Source organism: Periplaneta americana, chromosome 11 (assembly GCF_040183065.1).
Source record: "Periplaneta americana isolate PAMFEO1 chromosome 11, P.americana_PAMFEO1_priV1, whole genome shotgun sequence".
In the NCBI taxonomy this organism is placed as follows: Eukaryota; Metazoa; Arthropoda; class Insecta; order Blattodea; family Blattidae; genus Periplaneta; species Periplaneta americana.
In genome coordinates this window covers 176,344,318-176,366,681 of record NC_091127.1, presented here as the reverse complement: position 1 = coordinate 176,366,681, position 22,364 = coordinate 176,344,318, and the positions used below count along the sequence as shown (strand labels likewise).

Below are 22,364 nucleotides of genomic sequence, written 5' to 3'. Positions count from 1 at the left end.
GAGTTTTGGAATAATATTCTGGGGAAATTCCACAGATAGTAACAATATATTTCGATTACAAAAAAAGAGTAATTAGAATAATAGTAGGTGCCAAATCTAGGGAATCTTGTAGGACTATTTTCAAAAAACTACAAATAATGCCCAAGGCTTGTCAGTATATCTTTTCATTAATAATCTTCCTCGTATGTAATCGTGAAAACTTTGTAACTAATTCAACAGTTCACAGCATAAATACACGTCAAAAAATGACTTTCATACTCCATCGGCAAGTCTATCGTGGTATCAAAAAGGAGTGCGTTATATGGCACTAAACATTTTTAATAGCCTCCCTATCGATATAAAAAATGAAACTCAAAACATAAAATTATTTAGGGCCAAATTAAAGAAGTACCTAATTTCTCACGCCTTCTATTCTGTAGGTCAATTCATGACATTCAATAACGCTTCATGAAATTGATACTAAAACTTTGTGTTGTACTAGTAGACTATATTGTAAACCTCGTCTATATATATATTTCAACTAAACTGTGATTGTAAATTAAGACTTTATAATAGTATTAAGTTTTTTGACTTGTTCCATATTCTAGCTGTAAAGCAATGTATGAATACCATGGAATGTTAATAAATAAAATAAAATACAATACAATACAATACAGCAGCGTTTAAATAACCGAGGGCATATTAAAAAAAATCAACAATGTGCATATGCTACTATTCGCGTCCTGGCTTTGTAACTTGGAAGGAATGCAGAACACATGGACTTGGTTGCAGTGTTCAGTTCAGATCTTCCCCCCCCCCCACCCCCGGGGAAGGAGATAGGCCCAAAAAAAACAGTAATTCAGATCTTAGTTTAAAAAAGGGGCAGTCTATGTAAAAGAGAACACAGAAAAACGAGGTAAATTAAAGAAATAAAGCTTTAATTTCTTTATATTTGTTTTAATACCACTAAATGTTAATATAGTCATTAACTTAAAAATATTAAATATTTTAATATAAAACACTAGCCGTACCCGTGCGCTCCGCTGCACCCGTTAGAAATAAATATAAAGTAATTACATAATTAAAATAGGACATTTGATCCAGGGAACATTCGTGTTTGATAGAAGGATAAATCGTTTAATATGTTACTTAATTTAAATTGTATTTAAATAATTAAAATGCGATCATTTTGGTCCAGAGAGCAATCATTTGGTGCAATGACAATTCCTTTAACATGTTTCTTAATTTATTGTTATTACATGCAACCATAGTTTAATGAAGATTGACATATCATTTAGTTTTAATGTGTATAATTTATATTACTTGCTATATGTTTCAGAAGTTACTGTAATAACATTGTAGAATTATGTCCATCTAGAGAAACTACAATTTCCAATGGTGAAATAATAATTAAACAATTAATTATCTTCCGATATTACTTCATACAAACACAGAAACATTCTCTGTAGGCTATGTTTAATAGCTTTCGATTGCTGTTGTCCAAGGCCCCTTATAGACGAAGTCATTTGTTTTTATTTCAGTACAGCGCCTTAGACGGCATTGTTATTGTAATTTTAAAACTCATTTATCTCATTAAATATCAGTCCTATCAAAATTTTGTATAGAATAAGACTTATCTGAAATTATTTTTAAAGAAACTTTTATTATGTAACATTTTTCATGAGAATTAATAATAAGGGAGATATTTCGATTTATTTAATTCAAGCCCCCTTATAACCCCCCTTTTAAATAAAGTATTTTGAATGCCATATAGCCTAAAATCTAAGTTACAACGAACTTAATTTATATTCCAATTTTCATATAAATCGGTTCAGCCATTAACGCGTGAAAAGGTAACAAACATCCAGACAGACAGACAGACAGACAGACATACAAACAAAAATTTCTAAAAAGCGATTTTCGGTTTCGGGATGGTTAATTATACATGTTAACACCAATTATTTTTGGAAAATCGAAAATTACCAGAAAAATTTTGGCTATAGATTTGTTATTAGTATAGATAACGAATATGAACTATACCCTTCTGTGTAAAATTGTCACATTAAGCCAATGTTAAGCACCTATTATATATAACCCGTAAAAAGGTAATAGGCCTACAAGTATTGTATTCAATTTATTAACATTCCATAGTTTTCGTATATCGCTTCACAGCTAGAATATGGAACATGTCAATAAAAAATCTTAACAGTCATACAAAGTCTTAATTCATAGTCGCACTCTAGTTAGTATAGTTGAAATATGTATAGTATACAGAAGCCTGTTACATTATACTAGTACAACACAAGGGTTAATATCGACACTTAATATAAGACAGAAGTATTCATCCAGTATTGTTGAATGTCATGAATTCACCTACAGAAATGTTAAATGTTATGTTTTATTTAACGACGCTCGCAACTGCAGAGGTTATATCAGCGTCGCCGGATGTGCCGGAATTTTGTCCCGCAGGAATTCTTTTACATGCCAGTAAATCTACTGACATGAGCCTGTAGCATTTAAGCACACTTAAATGCCATCGACCTAGCCCGGGATCGAACCCGCAATCTTGGGCATAGAAGGCCAGCGCTATAACAACTCGCCAACCAGGCCTCAAACTTGTCAGTAATGCGTTTAATTGTTAGGCGGGTTGGGGGTTCTGTTTCATACTCCCGCCTCCATTGACGCTGCACTTCATTATCAAACCTCATAAACCAATTCAGAATGCATTTTTGCTGCTCGAACGTCAAGCGTGCTCCAGCCATTTTGTTTTCTCACTATCGTGGTGAAAGTACCGACATCTGTTGAACGAAAGACCATACTACAACATACTCGTAATTCAAATCAATTGACAATATCAATATCTCGATACAGTCTGACAAAGAGTGTATATATTTTTTTGGGCGGACTCTGCATTTTTTGGAACAATTCTTGCAGTTAACCATGTATATGTCCCCATTCACGTGTTTCTGTCTATTGTGTAATTTGTTGGAGATAATATTGTTTAACTTGTTATTTGTGCGAAAAGTGATGTTAATATATATTTTTTAAATAAGTTATTAAATTATTATATATAGTAACATTGGCTTATCAGACAATCCAATATGACATTTAAACGATGAAAGAGTAATGGAACGGAGAAAAATTCTCTCCGGCGCCGGGATTTGAACCTGGGTTTTCAGCTCTACATGCTGATGCTTTATCCACTAAGCCACACCGGATACCCATCCCGGCGTCGGACAGAATCGTCTCAGTTTAAGTTCCAACTTTTGGGTTCCCTCTAGTGGCCGCCCTCTGCACTACGTCATGGATGTCTATGAATGTAGGACTGAAGTCCACACATGTGCTGAGGTGCACTCTGTTCCATTACTCCTTCATCGTATGATGACGCAGAATATCTGCATGGAAATATCATATGTACTTCAGTACATTAAAATAATATATATGATATGCGTAAATCACTTTTTAAGACGGCACTTATTCCGTCGGATCCCGGCCAACTAGTCACTCATAACGAGTGCACCTCAGCACATGTGTGGACTTCAGTCCTAGGTTCATAGACATCTATGACGTAGTGCAGAGGGCGGCCACTAGAGGGAACCCAAGAGTTGGAACTTAAACTGAGACGATTCTGTCCGACGCCGGGATGGGTATCCGGTGTGGCTTAGTGGATAAAGCATCAGCACGTAGAGCTGAAAACACGGGTTCAAATCCCAGCGCCGGAGAGAATTTTTCTCCGTTCCATTACTCTTTCACTGTATGATGACGCAGAATATCTGCATGGAAATATCATATGTACTTCGGTACATTAAAATAATATATATGACATTTAAAGCTTTTTGGAGTTATCATGTTTTGACCAAATACAACAGAAATTTATTATGTGATTTACGTAAAAAATTTAATTCATTAATTCAGGATTTTTTTTTCTTTTTTTCAGTTTCCATCATGAGAAGGCAGCTGTTACAACTTGCATGCAGGCACCTGCTTCGACATAAAGGAAATAGATCCTGTACTCCTAATGTAGTTCTTTGGCAACATCGACTCTGCAGTTTTACAAGAACATCTGACCATGAAAATATGCATGTCAAGACAACACAGGCTGGAAAGACAGCAGGTTGTCCCACTATGGAATATTTGTCACATTACTCGTGAAAAGAGTATACAGGGTGGACTGCTCGAATGTACCTAATTTCAATTGTATGTGACTGGTGGACAGTTGAAGATAGAACCTTACGGTAATGTTTATATGAAAGGAAAACTCAACAAGTTTCGATATGCACATCATCATATCTCTACGTGAGCTCCAGCTGTCACTGTGACGATATCGAGGCGATGAACGATTTCTTGCCAAGCATGTTGGAGCATGTCTTCTGGAATGCTCTCAATAGCCTCTATGATGCGCTCCCGAAGATCACGAAGGTCTCTGACTGAAGTGGCGTACACTTTATCTTTGACGTAGCCCCAGAGAAAGAAATCTTGGACATAAAATCAGGATCAGCGCCGAGACGGTCTAGCATCGTATTGGCGAATTCCACTCGTTTGGGTTTGTCACCCGGCTCCAGACATTGCATTAACTGCAATTTGTATGCGTAGTTTGAGACATTTGTGGACAATTCGTTGCAATGTTGATTTTGGTACTTGGAGTTCCCGCGAAGATCTTCTTAATGACTTCCGCGGGCTTCGCTCATACGTGGCTTGAACATTGGCAACCATTTCGTCGGATGTTCTACGACCACCACCATGCTATACCGATCCTGTAGCTTAAAATGTATCGTGCCACTTCTTAATGCTTTTAGCAGTTGGAGCATCATGGTTAAACACTCGCAGATACTGGCTTTGAACTCTAACAATTGATTTAAACTCCGCATACCACAACACAGTTTGCACTTTCATGTGCGGTGTCGCCATTTTGACAATCGATACAATCTACAAAAAGAAACAGTGTCTGCGCACCATCTACCGACAGGATTCGAAACTTGTTGAGTTTTCCTTTCATATAAACGTTACCGTAAGGTTCTATCTTCAACAGTTCACCAGTTACATACAATTGAAATTAGGTACATTCGAGCAGTCCACCCTCTATATAATAAACTGAGCCTAGAATCAACCGAGACAAAAGATTCTAGAAATGTTAGCATATTCAGGAATTAATCACATAGACTTAATATTAGCAATAGTATCAACTGGAGAAAACATATATAACAATGCTGCCCCCTTGTTTATTTAGTCATTTCTTAATAGCGTATAACCATCTAGGTGCTGATTTCAAACTTTAGTGTTCTTTCTAAAAATTGACGGAGACAAAATTTTTGATTGATTGTATATTTACATAAACAAAAACCACACTAATAATTTTCAATTCTCTCCCTCCATCAGTCATAGTAATTGCTAAAAAATAAAATCGGAGAGAATTTTGTAATCCAAATTCATGAGAGTAAATCCACTAGTTGATCTAATATTGGACTGTATTTATCTTGTGTTAAATAATTATTTATTACAGGCAAAATCAACATACAACAGACATATTTAGAAGTGTCCCACGTCTCGTGGCCACGATCTATAAAACTAAATTACGTATGGCTGCGTGATCACTGCCGGTAAGTGTAACAATGGCCTCCGCTGTATTCCAATGGAGAAAATCTTTACATAGTACAGAACAAAATGTTTTCAATTAAATTTAATTAGTGGTCCACACTCCACAATGCTGATTGATGTGGAAAATAGTTTACTAAAACAATTTAATAATAATGCTTCATTGTTCTATATACAATTATATAATCACTGATTAATTTTACAACTTCTTTACTGTGATAACTAAGGAGCGGATTCCTATGTGATTAAATATTCTTTTTGCGTGTGATAAAACACAATTAACAAAGCTAAAAATTCCGAACATGAAGTTTCAGGTTTAAAACCCGAATTTTATTTCTCATAAAAACACATATTTTCACAAAAAAATTATGTAAATACATATTTTCAGGAAATCTATTATAAACACATAAATCTTGGAGTTTTTTTACTTAAATAATTTTTTTACAAGAACTTTTAAATATTTTAAAACTAAATCAATTATATCACTCAGAAGTACGTTATCTTTTTAAGAATTATTGGTTGCTTCGTGTTTCTAAGCGCTGTGTGATGTATCCGTGATCCATTTTCGTAATAGTTTCGCCTCAAGTTCTGAGAACTGCTAGGCAATTATACTGAAAAATGGTTATTTAAAAAACGATTTGGCTTTGCTATTAGCAAATTTAAGCTTTTTGTGTGACGCCATAAAAAAACTCGAAACATCCAAAAGCCTGTTGTCTGAAACAGGGAGGTGCGTGCTGTAGAAATTAAACTAGACTCGCTACCAGGTTCAGAAGCACAATTACTAAGGGACAAATTCCAGAATGTGTTTGGGAAAAACAGTGGATATAAAAAAATGTGTAAAGTTGCTCAAGTATTGGAGGGTGTGCCTGTAGGCGAAGTTGACGGTGTTTGTGTTTGTGACATTCCTCTCTTTAAATATGCACGTCTGACGTCCTGTGATGCGGAAAGATCGTTTTCACAGTATAAGTCGTTGTTCAGAGATAATCGGCATGCATTTGTGATGGAGAATTTGGAGATGACCTTTGTTGTTCACTGCTGTTCTCAGCCAACTACTAGCACTCAAGTGTGGTCGGTGAGTACCTAGTAACATTTTTTTTTCAAGCTAAGTAAGGTATTTTTGTCATATTTAAAACAAAATATTTTTTTTATTTTTAGCAAATATTTTCGTACTTTTTAGCACATAAAAAATAAATATATTTAAATTTTTTAGTACATAAAAATCCGCTCCCTAGTGATAACATTGGAAATTACTTGACTGACTAGTTTCGAAGTGGCATTCTTCATTGTCCAAAGCCTAATGAAGGGGACGCACTATCTTCCGATTTACTGTGCTGGAGTGTGTTCATGATTGTGTCGAAAAGGGTGTGTGTTTTGAAATTGAGTTGTGTGTTCAGGATGTACTGGGACGTATGTTTGTAAATTGCATATTGTTCTAGACTGTTAAGTTTTTCTGGCTCGATGTGTAATATTTTCACGACACTGACATGAAACATAATGTAAAAAGTTAACAGTTGTGTAATTTTAACTTTATATTATAGCTGCAATACCTGCTACAATCACACCACACATCAGAGAAATCTTGATATTTTGGACATACCTCTGAACATTCAACCAAAAAGAAGTTCGATACAGGGAGAAGAACTACTTACATTATGTAAGTCAAGAACACAATTAGCTTAATAACTTACTTTAATGTTGGGTAAAATGTTCTACTGCAGTTACACTTTTTCTGAATCTCACTACATTATACACCTTCAGGTTTTGCAGTTCTTTGAAAAGTTATAAAATATAATTTTTTATTAACTAACTTTTATTGCAGAACGAGAATAAGGCCTATTGCGTCTCATCTAAATTATCTCTTTATACTAAGGATATAGAGATAATGTCGACCTGGTTGACGAGTTGGTATAGCGCTGGCCTTCTATGCCCAAGGTTGCGGGTTTGATCCCAGGCCAGGTCGATGGCATTTAAGCGTGCTTAAATGCGACAGGCTCATGTCAGTAGATTTACTGGCATGTAAAAGAACTCCTGCGGGACAAAATTCCGGCACATCTGGCGATGCTGATATAACCTCTGCAGTTGCGAGCGTCGTTAATTAAATAAGACATAACATTGAATAAAGAGATGATTTTGTCACGCTGCAAAAAATCGATTCAAATTTTTACGTATTATACACTTTTCGGTATCAGATAAGTCATTTTCAGCATGCCTTCTGTCTCCAAAACTATTTCATGGATTTTCTCATATCCTTATCTACAAGTCAATTCAAACGATAATTTTTATGTATAAATTAAGGTTTTTTTATTTGATATAAGATGTAAGGGGTTCTGTAAGGAGGGAGAGCTACTGCGTAACAACAGACACCATCGTGCCCGTACAGCAATTGCCAACCTGCTAAGAAACAGAGGATGGGAAGTACATGAGGAGATTCATTGCGTGTCTGAAGATGATTCTCATAGAAGAGTCGATATAATTGCTATCAATAGAAGAACCTAGAAAGCAATGATCTTAGACCCTACGATTTGCTTTGAATGAGACAAGAATCAAGCACTGCAGATAAATGATGACAAGCGAGCTTGTCTTCCATACCTCAGTGAAAAATATGGCATTTCGTTTTACAACTGGGATGTTACAGGCTTACTATTTGGAGCGAGGGGTTGTTTACCAAAATTTACATGTGATATTCTTAAATCCTTTCAAATTCCTTTTTATGAGGTTCAGAAGATTGTAATGGAAATTCTGAAGGCCTCTCTTCAAATTCTACACTATCATCTATATGTTAACACGTAAATTTTTGTTTTAATGTACAAATCGAATCATTATTTTGCTCGTTTCATTTCCCTTTATCTTTTATGTTTGTTAATTCCGGATCCCAGTGGTCAACCTCACTTGAGGACGGATGATTTGAATTATTTATATTAAAGAGTTGATTAAAATAGACTGTAACAATAATTTTCGTTTTTATTTGCAGTCTCATATAAGACGAAGTGATAAATGAAATTATAAGGTCGATATGTCTCCAAAAATGCTCACATCACAAAAATTACCACTTACATAATTATAACTCTTACTTACTTACAAATGGCTTTTAAGGAACCCGGAGGTTCATTGCCGCCCTCATATAAGCCTGCCATCGGTCACTATACTATGCAAGATTAATCCAGTCACTATCATCATATCCCACCTCCCTCAAATCCATTTTAATATTATCCTCCCATCTATGTCTCGGCCTCCCCAAAGGTCTTTTTCCCTCCGATCTCTCAACTAACACTCTATATGCATTTCTGGATTCGCCCATACGAGGTCTGTCTAAAAAGTATCCGACCTTAAATTTTCCCGCGCGAAGTAGTGATTCTAAGGCGGCGCCAATGTGCACGGTGGAAGGAGGAACCGTAATGCACATGCTTGAATTTTTTCACCACATTCGCTTGTGCCAGTCACTGGCTGGTGGTCGCCAAGTAAGGTGCTGTTCTAAGTGTTTGTCGGATTTAGTTTTCTCGCAAGATGACTGAACGAATTGAGCAAAGATACTGCATCAAATTTTGTCAAAAGCTTGGTGATTCTCAAAGTCAAACAATTCGTAAGATTCAGCAGGTGTTTGGGGAAGATGCGATGGGTGTAACACAAATTAAGGAGTGGTTCAACCGATTCAAAGATGGCCGCACATCAGCGGAGAGTGAGCAGCATTGTGGCAGGCCCCAAACTGCTCGGAGTGCAGCTGTTGTTGAGAGGGTGCGAAATTTGGTGATGGCAGATCGTCGTTTGACCATGCGGGAGATTGCCGAAGAGGTTGGAGTGAGTAAAGATTCGGCACATGCAATTTTGCGTGATGATTTGAACATGAACCGAGTGGCTGCGAAATTCGTGCCCAAGTTGTTGTCCCCGGAACAAAAAGACCTCCGTCGTGACGTTGCACAGGACCTTCTGGACACCGCCAACACTGATCCTGGGTTTCTGAACACCGTAATAACTGGAGATGAGTCATGGGTGTACGGGTACGACCCAGAAACAAAAAGACAGTCGTCGCAATGGAAGCATCCCGAGTCTCCAAGACCGAAGAAAGTGCGGCAGGTGCGAAGCAAAATCAAGGTGATGCTGACTGTTTTCTTTGATGTCCGTGGAATTGTGCATCACGAATACGCATCGGAAGGACAAACGGTGACAAAGGAGTACTATCACGATGTTCTCCGGCGACTCCGTGATTCAGTTCGGCGCGAAAGACCAGACATGTGGACGGGGAACAACTGGCACTTGCATCACGACAACGCCCCCGCACATTCATCCCAATTGATCCACACTTTCTTGGCCAAACATGGAATTACAACCGTTCGCCAACCTCCCTACTCTCCAGAAATGGCTCCTTGCGACTTCTGGTTGTTTCCAAAATTGAAGACACCACTGAAAGGATCCCGTTTTGAGAGTAGAGAAGAGATAATGCGGAACGCGACGACGGAGCTGAACACCATTCCAAAAGAAGACTTCCAGAGGTGTTTCCGGCAGCGGAAGGATCGGTGGGCTAAGTGTGTGCAAGCACAAGGGGCCTACTTTGAAGGGGATTATGGTCACAACCCCGTCAGGTATTTGAAATATTTTTTCTGGCTAAAGGTCGGATACTTTTTAGACAGGCCTCGTACGTGCTACATGCCCTGCCCATCTCAAACGTCTGGATTTAATGTTCCTAATTATGTCAGGTGAAGAAAACAATGCGTGCAGTTCTGCGTTGTGTAACTTTCTCCATAGTAATAATAACAATAACAGTTACTTATATAATACATAATTATAACTCAAATTAAAAAATTCTTCAGATGAAAAATGTGCAGCTTAAAATATCTACTTGAATTGCTGCAGAATTAACATAACTTTATACCTTGCACAAGCAGAGCAATATGCTTTAATCAGTTCCCTCTGAAAATTAATATCTACACAACTACATGCCTTACTGCAGATAAAAATATTACGACCTGGAGATACATAAACATATTTATTTTCAAAACTAATATAATCCTAACCATTACGGATATAGAACAACGAAAGAAAGAAATGGTACACTATCATGATACATACACTAATTGAGGACCGTTTTTGCAAAACTTGCTAACTGCAAAATTTGCAAAATTGAGATTTTGATGGATTCATTATCATAAGGCAGGCCTCTACATGATGTTCAAAGCGTCTTAGTAAAATTGGGTTATTTCTCTTCATTGTAGTGTGTCAAAGTGTGATCGTTTTTGCAAAACTTCCTTTCTGCTATAAGTGAGAGATACAGCAAAACTTGCTTACTATAGTGTTTTGTCTCTCCTATAAAATTTAGTTTTTTCAGTTAGCAAGTTTTGCAAAAATGGTCCTCAATTGAATCAGTGAGTGGAAAAAGGGAATAACTACTTTGAACCCAACTTTTCAGGAAACAAAAAAAACTTTCTACAGTTTTTCTGTTAAGTTTGATTTAAATGTTGTCAACAGTAAAAATGTTCACTATTGTTTGTAAGAAATATATTACCAAACTTTGCTCTATGCCGTGTTAATATTTGTATACAATTGCTTTAAATTTTAAAACTTATTTCCTTTTTCCACTCAATAATCATACATATACTTTATTAGCTTCCTAGCCTCTCCTCCAGTTTTTTCCTCCTTTAAAAATGTATATAGATGATTAAACAGGTTAATAACGACTTCCACATTACAATTTTATGGAAAAAAATATACAGAGTGAATCAAAAGTCTGGAACCATATTATCTTCCACATCCTTGATTTTCGATTGTTATAGGTGTTACCAGTATTTGTAAAACCAAATGCTCTACCAGTGACACATTCGACTCTAGCTCTCAGCAATTTCAAAAGCCGCCATTTTGAATGCAACTTTGAAATTTTAAGTGGAAAGGGGGTCATATAGGTACTCAAAATCATCTGAAATTTTGTGAGAAAAACAGTGGTGCACTTCGTTTTGAGATATGTCTAATCGTTTTCAAGTTATTTAAATATAACTGTAATAATGACACAAACTTTAGTTACTGCATCTACAGATATTTTGTAACACGGTACGGTACTAAGGAAGCTTTGGAAAAGGTGTTTTTATGCAATTATGGTAATTAACTTTTCCTGCTTTACTGTTCGGTTAATCTGTGGCAGTTTCAATGCATTGTTGTTAGAAAGATTATGAATACAGAATACTGTATGTACGTATATCCAAAGCTTGTGAAGATAAAACATCTCCTGTACACGAATAAAGGAAAGTGACAAGTTCTGCATGTAGTCGAATAATAACCCAACAACATTTCCCCCTTTGTTTACATGTATCAGTCCACACCTGTGGATTAACGGTCAGCGCGTCTGGCTGCGAAACCAGGTGGCCCGGGTTCGAATCCCGATCGGGGCAAGTTACCTGGTTGAGGTTTTTTCCGGGGTTTTCCCTCAACCCAATACGAGCAAATGCTGGGTAACTTTCGGTGCTGGACCCCGGACTCATTTCACCGGCATTATCACCTTCATTTCATTCAGACGCTAAATAACCTAGATGTTGATACAGCGTCGTAAAATAACCCAATAAAATAAAAAAAAAATACATGTATCAGTTACTTCCTGCAGCTTATTATTAGTTTATTATAAAAAATTCCCAATATTAGCTGTAATAGAACAGTATTGAGTGGAAAAGGGAACTACTACAGAAGTTATTTCCTTCTTCCACTCCACACAGAACAGACATGAGATTTTACGTGGGTAAGAATGTTAGTAATATTCCCTTTTTCAGCTCATCCAATGAGTCTATCATTGAGGAACAAAATGGCTATCTCAGTTCAATTTAGCAAAAAAATGTAGTTATTCCCTTTTTCCACTCACTGGTTCAATTAATCATTTCGTCATAAAAATCCATAGACTCTTCTCTGCTGAGTGTAACAGTATTTTCAATGTCATCATTTCAAGGTATGCATTTTATCTTGCTATATTCAAGTCAAAGGTATGAAATGCCACAAGCTTAACACGCTCAGAGATTTGTTTACTACTTATACTCAGATGACAAAGAGGTACCTACAGAAGCTGCATTAACACCAACGCAGTCCCACTATATTTTTTACCAGTTGCAGAAGACACAGCCCTGCAGTATATATTGACTACACCCCAACTCTGGCTACTAGCAACAGGCATCTATAATGAACACTGATCAAAATACCCCTCATTTCTCATGAAAAACAACTGAGTGGACTATAGTGGACTTTATGCTCGACTATGCCGAAATGTAGTAATTATACACCTGGTAGCAGCCCTTTAATGGACCTCATTAAAGTACACCTATTCATTAAAGTTCGGCTGTTCCACTAATCATTGTAGCAATATGAAAGCGCAAGTATCGATTATTCTCGGATATGCAATCGAAAGACAACTAGCAAAACGTCACGGAGGCTGGAAATCCAATACTGTCACAGAAGGTTATGTTCTGTTACTATAATAATTAGCGTTAATTGTAAATAATATTCAAATAAATTCAATTTGTCATCTCGTTTTTCAATGTCTAAATCAATTTCAAGGTTATATCAAGATTAATGTTCATTTTACTCTCTAGATTATATCAATGTCAATGACATTTGTTCCTCGGAAAAAATCAATACTTTCGCATCTGTGCACATCTCACAATTTATGAGATATTGCACAAGGCCACTTCCGCTCCCCAGTTAGATAAGAATAATATGAATACTTGTGAATAATTTCAAGTTAGAAATATGGTCGAGCATAAAAAGTCGTATGAAACTTGACTATAATGGTAATTAAGACGCTTGTATGAAAATTATGAAACTCGCTTGCGCTCGTTTTATAAAAATACTCGCGTCTTAATTACTACCATTATAGGCATAATGTACTATTATGTTGTCAGCAAACAGCTGGATACATTAAGAAGATTGATTGATTATACTTAGATGAGAGATATAGAAAAATTGCTGGAAATGTAAGATGCAACAAATAACATTTTCTTCTTCTGATAACCCTCTTTCTGAATTTTCCAGTAAAATTTTCCATAAAAATGTTTGTTCCAATTGCGAAGCTCAAAGTACAAATGGGAAATTGGATTAGCTCCATTTAAGCTAATAAATCCTTGGTGTGAACACTGGTTTAACTATGGACTTCACCTGTTGCAAATTCGATGAAAACTGGTACCCTCATTGCAAACTACAAGAATTGTTTCTTTCTGGTGTCTACAGTTTGAAATTTAGTATGGGAAGCATGTTTATGGAGTTAATACTATTCATGATAAAAAATCTATACTAATAATAAATCTGTTGCCGAAATTTTTCTGGTAATTTTCGATTTTCCAAAAATAATTGGTCCTAACATATATAATTAACCACCCTGAAACCGAAAATCGCTTTTTCGAAATTTTTGTTTGTATGTCTATCTCTCTGTCTGTCTGGATGTTTGTTACCTTTTCACGTGATAATGGCTGAACCGATTTATATGAAAATTGGAATATAAATTAAGTTCGTTGTAACTTAGATTTTAGGCTATATGACATTCAAAATACGTTATTTAAAAGGGTGATTATAAGGGGGCCTGAATTAAATAAATCGAAATATTTCGCTTATTATTAATTTTTGTTTTTCTTTAAAAATGATTTCCGATAAGTTTTATTCCGTGCAAAATTTTGATAGGACTGATATTTAATGAGATAAATGAGTTTTAAAATTAAAATACAATGCCATCTAAGGCGGTGTAATGAAATGAAAACAAATGACTACGTCTATAAGGAGCCTTGGACAACAACAATCGAAAACTATGAAACACAGCCTACAGAGAATGTTTCTGTGTTTGTATGAAGTAATATCAAAAGCCAAATTAACCGATTTGTATAATTAATTATTATTTCACCATTGCAAAGTGTAGTTTCTCTACATGGACATAATGCTATAATGTTATTAAGTAACTTCTGAGTGCTCTCTGGACCAAAATGACCGCATTTTAATTATTTAAATTAAGTAACATATTAAACGATTTATCCTTCTATCAAACACGAATGTTACCTGGACTAGATGTCCTATTTTAATTATGTAATTACTTTATATTTATTTCTAACAAGTGCAGCGGAGTGCACGGGTACAGCTAGTAAATAAATAAAAAGACGAATTGGTATCTTTTGAAAATGTGTGCATGAACTGAAAGCAACCTAAGATACTTCTTCACAAGTAATAAAATATAATTTTAAAGACTGAAACAGCAAAGTTCTCAATTCTTCAAAGGTGAAGTCATCTGTATGTGCCATTGAAAAGCATGTAGAAACAAGGAAGTGCCACATTCTGGCCATGTTTTATTTCCAGGAAAGACTCGGTACTTACTAAACTCCAGTCTCTACTGGAGATGGATTCCAGATTCTTCCAGTCTGTTGCTCTACTGAAAGAGCTAATTTTTATCTCTTAAACTCTTTTTTTAATTCCATTTATTATAATTATTTTAAGAACTTCTATATTCTTTGAATTGACTATATGCTACTCAATGACTTATGCTGAGCGACAATGTTGTTTCAGGGCCTGATGGACATGAATCTGCATACTCGCTTGACTGGCTATGGAGGAACAGTCACGAAGTGTTTGTGAATTCACAGATTCGTGATGTAAAACTATGGGACGGATACTGTGTGGAAGGGAACATTGCAAAAGTAGATGTATATCAGTATATGAATACAGAAAAAGGAGTTTATGATGTTGTCAAATCTCTCGTGGAGTTTGGTGTTGGAATTGTAATAAACGTGAGTATCTGAGGTAGCCAATCATTTCAGACAGGCTTTAGCAACATCCAGAAGCATTCTAGCTATATCACTTTTACATTGAATGAAAATAGCCAAGACAGTCAGATTAAAAGTAGCAAATCTACTATCAATATTGTCTCTTGACTGATAATTTACAACTCCTTTACTTGTTTAGCACTGATCTACATATAGTCCGTGAATTTGCTAGGTGGCCTCAGACTTTGGGAGGCTAACGGGATATGCATATTAAATATATATGTAAGAAGGCATTCTCTATTCTCCATTCACTAAAAAGATTGTATCATTATCCATCTAAATTAAAGCAGACGCTGGTACAGACACTCATTCTACCTCACTTCGATTATTGTGACGTTTTGTTCAGTGATCTCAGGATTGATTCCGCTCAGAAACTACAGCGTGTTCATAATGCGTGCGTCTGCTTCATTTGTAATGTTCGATAGTATGATCATATCTCACCTTCTTTCGAGAAGTTATCATGGCTTAGGTTACATGAGAGGAGAAATCATCACTCACTTTCTCTCTTATATCGAATTATGCACACTTCATCCCCCTATTATTTATTTGCCTGTTTTCATACTCTCTCTCGCTATCATAATATTAATACTCGATCACAACGCGATAACATGCTAGAAATTCCACTTCACACATCATCTCTGTATTCATCTTTCACTGTTGCTACCTCTCATCACTGGAACTCTCTGCTGCCTGAAGTCAAGGGCTGCCGAACATTGAAATCTTTCAAATCCAAGTTAGAAAATTATCTTATGACGAGTTGCCAAACTAACTTACTATTATGGCAAGTGTTGTATTCATGTTTCCACGTATTCACATTTTTTTTATGTTCTAGTGATATTTAACTTATTTTATATTTTTGTTTTCATATTCTCCGATAATGGTATATCTATAATGTGATAAGCTGAGCTATATATAATCATAATTTTCCTTACTGTGTGTACTTAAAAATATTGTATTCATTGTATGCTTTGTATTGCACTATTTTATTACTATTACTATTATTATTATTATGGGAAATGCGTGTTATTATTCGGTTGAGAAGCTCTTATCATCCAGTCTGCTGTCCAAAAATCTGAAAGTTAGAATTTATAAAACAGGTATATTACCGGTTCTTCTGTATGGTTGTGAAACTTGGACTCTCACTCTGAGAGAGGAACATAGGTTCAGGGTGTTTGAGAATAAGGTGCTTAGGAAAATATTTGGGGCTAAGCGGGATGAAGTTACAGGAGAATGGAGAAAGTTACACAACACAGAACTGCACGCATTGTATTCTTCACCTGACATAATTAGGAACATTAAATCCAGACGTTTGAGATGGGCAGGGATGTAGCACGTATGGGCGAATCCAGAAATGCATATAGAGTGTTAGTTGGGAGACCGGAGGGAAAAAGACCTTTAGGGAGGCCGAGACGTAGATGGGAGGATAATATTAAAATGGATTTGAGGGAGGTGGGGTATGATGATAGAGACTGGATTAATCTTGCACAGGATAGGGACCGCTGGAGGGCTTATGTGAGGGCGGCAATGAACCTTCGGGTTCCTTAAAAGCCATTTGTAAGTAAGTAAGTAAATTATTATTATTGTTATTTTTTATCATCATCATCATCATCATCATCATCATTATTATTATTATTATTATTATTATTATTATTATTATTATCATCATCATCATCAATAATTAATTGTTTTTTTTTTTTATACTTTGTATGTCTCATTTATTTTGACCTGCTGTTCACATATTATTATGCTTTTTTATTTCTTTCTGTATGTTATATATTATGTCTGATTTCTTCTTATTTGTTGTTTATTTTTTATTATTATTATTATTATTATCTTATTCAGTTTTGTGTGTAAAATTGTAGTGTAATTTGTTAATTTGTAGTGTTTTTGTAACGCAGTCTTTACTCCTGGTTGAGTGTTAGAGAAGGCCGTATGGCCTTAACTCTGCCAGGTTAAATAAATCATTATTATTATTAAAGTAGTTCGGTAGAATGTTAAGAGTAGGTTACTGAGTGAAAGTCCAACCTGTACGTCCTTCACAAATAAGATAACATTAACACCCCCTGCCCTTCACATGTTGCATGCCATCTCGTCAGCTCGTAACTTTATATGAATGTGGTGTAACATCCATTTTAAAACAGTGATAGTATTTATATTATATTAATACAAGATGATTTAGCGTAACAGTTAATTATTTTATTAAACTATAGATGATTCCTAAATAAAAATTTTGAGTTAGAGAATGAATGATCGGTGTAATGTAGCTAAAACATGAATAATTACTCAAATTAGAGAATATAATTAATTCTTCTTAATTTTGCTAGTGAAAGATGAAATATCACTTTCGTTCCTCATATGAAAATAAGCACGTACGCAATCTGGAAGTACAGGTGACTAATTTTAAACAGGTACCGACAACAGTGGAGGCTACAGAAGAGGTTGTACAGCAGATTTCACATGTCCAGCACACACTGTTTGGTGGCATGTGGCAATTCAGTAATAAACTGGAGCATTATGACACAGCTTACACTCAACAAGCATTGGGGGCACACAACGACAACACATACTTCACTGAAGCTGCTGGGTGAGGAGGCTTTACTTCTTTCTGTGTTTACTGTTTTCGTAATTTTTGCATTTTCAGAACATGATTACAATGACACAACTACCTCTAACTGAAATTTCCTATTTAAAATAAACGTAGCATTGAAAAGATAGTGCAAACGAGTCAAAAATGAATTAACAGACTAAAAATAATCCAGAAAGTGACTTGTTACATGTTCTTTGGTTTCAAATAAAAACAGATAACTGCAGGACTCACAATACTGAGATCTCAGAATGCCGAATACAGACAATCAATAATAAATCATTAATAGAACTGGGTTTTAATTATCTCAAAATCAGCCAAAAAATTAAAAATGCATTTATGACTTAAAATATTCATAACTTAATCTAAAAGTTATATAATAGTACATTATGCAATGAGCCTATAATGGTAGTAATTAAAACGCGAGTATGTTTATGAAACGAGCACAAGCGAGTTTCATAATTTTCATACGAGCGTCTTAATTACCATTATAGTCAAGTTTCATACGACTTTTTATGCTCGACCATATTTCTAACTTGAAATTATTCAGAAGTAATCATTTTATTCTTATGAGACTGAAGAGCGGAAGTGACCTTGTGCATACCTCGTAAATTGTGAGATGTGCGCAGACTTGAAAGTATTGATTTTTTTCCGGGGAACAATAATGTCATTGACCTTGATATAATCTAGAGAGTAAACTAAATATTAATATTGATATAACACTGAAATTAAATTAGACATTGAAAAAGAGATGACAAATTGAATTTATTTGAATATTATTTACAATTAACGCTAATTATTATGGTAACAGAACATAACCTTCTGCGACAGTATTGGATTTCCAGCCTCCGTGACTTTTCGCTAATTGTCTTTCGATTGCATATCCGAGAATAATCAATACTTGCGGTTTTATAATGGTACAATCAGTACAATGGAGATTTCTCATTTGCTGAACAACTTAATTATAATGAATAGGTGTACTTTAATGAGGTGCATTAAAGGGCTACTACCAGGTGTATAATTACTACATTTCGGCATGGTCGAGCATAAATTATATTATACTTCTTGTGGGTAACTAACGAATAATGGGGCAATTTTATAGGCAAGTTCTTCCATAAGGCCCAAATTCTCTACAACAGTCGTTCAAGAAATTCATTTATTTAGTTAAATAAACTTGCTGTGTAGGCTTCAGGTATTCCATTGCGTTCAGCATGATGGAGATGGAGGTGAAACTTTGTTAGTGGATGGATTTCGGGCTGCAGATGATCTGAAGCGAACTCACCCCCAAAGTTTTCACAGACTAAGCACAATACCCCTTGAGGCTGAGTACTTGGAACCCAGAAGAAATTACTACAATGTAGATACTATGCTAAAACTGCATCCTATTACAAAACAGATGGAACAAATAAGGTAGGTACATTCATGTTGGTGGTGGTGGTGGTAGTAATAGTAGGCTACAGTAGAATTTCAATTATGATCTTTAATTCTTCCCACAAAGTTGCAATGGTTATTGAAATGTTACAGTGGCAATTCATTCTGAAAATATAAACTAGCCACAGACAGATGTCTTTCTTCTAAATAACTTCGAAGAAAATTATGAGAGACTGCACAAAACAAGGCTGAGTCAATGTCAATAATAAACAGAAAGTTAAATGCCATCAAAATTATCACGTTAAGTTTCACTCATTCTTATCTTAATCTGTATTTACCTCGAGTGACTAATCAGTAAGGAGCGGATTCCTATGTAATTAAGTATTTTTGTTGCGTGTGATAAAACACAATTAACAAAGTTAAAAATTCCGAATGTCAAGTTTCAAGTTTAAAACCCGAATTTTATTTCACATAAAAACACACATTTTCACAAAAAATTTATGTAAATACATATTTTCAGGAAACCTTTTATAAACACATAAATCTTGGAGTTTTTTTTACGTAAATAATTTTTTACAAGAACTTTTAAATATTTTAAAACTAAATCAATTATATCACTCAGAAATACGTTATCTTTTTAAGAATTCTTGGTTGCTTCGTGTTTCTATCGGCTGTGTGGTGTATTCGTGATCCATTTTTGTAATAGTATCGCCTCAAGTTCTGAGAACTGCTAGGCAGCACATCAGTGTTATTATATGAGAATAAATTAACATGGACAAGAAGGGGAGATTTTGCAACACATAATTAGGAATGTTTATTGTTGCTGAAGAGGATTTCATTCCGCACGTTGTTTGTGAAACAACGGATAAGAGCGCGGGTATTTTAACATTATTTAATTTAAACAAATCTCTCGCCTCTCGCTCATGCCTATGAAGTGAGGAAATACATCTTGTTGTAATTCCCCGTTATCGGACCATAAGCATAAGCTGCGTAGTGTAGACAAGGTGGCGTCGCTATAGGAAGCTTTTCTCCGACATTGTCAGTCAGTAGCTAGAAACATTTTTTTACGTTAAGATGTGTGTATATTAGCTTCGTAAGATGCCTAAAATCAAATCGAGTTTAAGATTGCGTCTACAGCAATATGTAGCCTAGATGAATTTAAAAACATTTTTACTACCGACGGAAAAGTGTTATTTTGCCAACCATGTGGTAAATCAGTAAGTGCAGATCAGAGCTCTCAGGTAACCCAACATTTGTCTGGAAACAAGCACATTGCCGCTGCTTCACATGTACAGTCACGGCAAAACAGCGGATATAAAAAAAAAAATGTGTAAAGTTGCTCAAGTATTGGAGGGTGTGCCTGTAGGTGTTTGTGACATTCCTCTCTTTAAATATGCACGTCTGACGTCCTCAAGATCGTTTTCACAGTATAAATCGTTGTTCAGAGATAATCGGCATGCATTTGTGATGGAGAATTTGGAGATGACCTTTGTTGTTCACTGCAATTCTCGGACAACTACTAGCAACTGATACTCAAGTGTGATTGGTGCGTACCTAGTAATATTTTTTTTCAAGCTAAGTAAGGTATTTTTGTCATATTTAAAAAAATATATATTTTTTTATTTTTAGCAAATATTTTCGTACTTTTTAGCACATAAAAAATAAATATATTTAAATTTTTTAGCACATAAAAATCCGCTCCCTACTGATCAGATATAATGCCCATGGCTAGGAGGAGAAAGACAAGAGGGAAGGAAGACAGGAATACCTTAGAAATCTTATTCCAGATTTGTTAGTCTACATAGAATTTGAATCCGAGATTGAGTTTCAAGCTATATAGGCCTATTTGTAAAGCTAAATTATGTCAGTCAAATTATTTTATATTAGCGAATTTTTATTATTTTTCTCTGTATCGGAGTGACCTGAAACACGAACACTTTGCTATTAATTACGTATTATAACAGCTGAAAACATATGACGTTATTGGGTGCTACAGTAACATGGTCTTCCCCTTCATTCCAGTGGCGGTTCCTTGGGGGAGGGAAGGGAGGAACGTCCTCCTCACATTTTTTTTTTCTTTTGAAAGTAAATACAAAATAAAATATGTGCCTTGAAATTCGAGGAAGATTCGATAATTTTTAAGTTCACAGCTGTCAGAAGACCTCGGTTGATCGAGTTTTAAACGACGTGCACTCATGTGCTGCTAGAAAACTGTGAGAAAGATGCGAGATTGTCTGTGTGGAGGAAAGTCAATCCTTTCCTCCTTTACTGCAGTTAACACACATAGACAACAGCGCACTAGCGGCCAGAGAAAGAAGCAGAGTTTTAAAGCGAGTAAATGAACGGAGAGGGAGGAGATCCTCCTCTCAATCAGTGCATGGGCGGGAAATAGAAACCGACTGGCTGTGCAGCAATCGTGCGATGTTGCATTCAATCAGACTATAACACAACTAGAAGGAGACAATAAAAACAGTTTTAACGCAAAGCTATGAAAGATATCATATAAACTTTTTTAAAATTATAAATCAAAATTTATTATTCATTGCAATTTATATAGGCTATTATTCATGGTTTCAAACTTTCGAGGATATTTGAAAGTTAAAGTCGGGTTTATGTAAAACAAAGAGGAAGTAATTTCAAGGGCAAAATTGTTCCGGGGCCGGGTATCGATCCCGGGACCTCTGGTTGAATGTACCAGCGCTCTACCACTGAGCTACCCGGGAACTCCACCCGACACCGTCTCAACTTTTCCCTTTATATCCACACAACTCGCGTGGGCTGACGAAATGCCAGAGACCCACAACGAGTGCACACAATCTCTGTGTGACTTGGAATTGTGGTTTTCTGTTAACGTACACAGTAACGTATATATTATGCAAGTGTTTGAATAATTTCAAGGGAAAAATTGTTCTGGGGCCAGGTATCGATCCCGGGACCTCTGGTTGAACATACCAGCGAGACGGTGTAGGGTGGAGTTCCCGGGTAGCTCAGTGGTAGAGCGCTGGTACGTTCAACCAGAGGTCCCGGGATCGATACCGGCCCTGGAACAATTTTTCCCTTGAAATTATTCAAAT

General features: G+C 35.7%; 1 protein-coding gene and 1 non-coding gene across 2 annotated transcripts in view; one reads left to right on the top strand and one right to left on the bottom strand.

Moving 5' to 3' along the window:
* The window catches only part of Tmlh (Trimethyllysine hydroxylase), a 67,319-nt gene that overhangs the window by 41,279 nt on the left and 3,676 nt on the right, over positions 1-22,364 (top strand). Inside the window, exons 2-7 of the mRNA XM_069840539.1 lie at positions 3,917-4,093; positions 5,480-5,576; positions 7,110-7,225; positions 15,079-15,299; positions 17,744-17,919; positions 19,105-19,329. Of these exons, the coding sequence (XP_069696640.1) occupies positions 3,925-4,093; positions 5,480-5,576; positions 7,110-7,225; positions 15,079-15,299; positions 17,744-17,919; positions 19,105-19,329 (1,004 nt within the window). The 5' untranslated portion in view covers positions 3,917-3,924. The remainder of the gene's footprint in view (positions 1-3,916; positions 4,094-5,479; positions 5,577-7,109; positions 7,226-15,078; positions 15,300-17,743; positions 17,920-19,104; positions 19,330-22,364) is intronic.
* TRNAN-AUU (transfer RNA asparagine (anticodon AUU)) lies at positions 21,942-22,013 on the bottom strand. The gene has a single exon. It is a non-coding gene; the product is annotated as a tRNA-Asn (tRNA).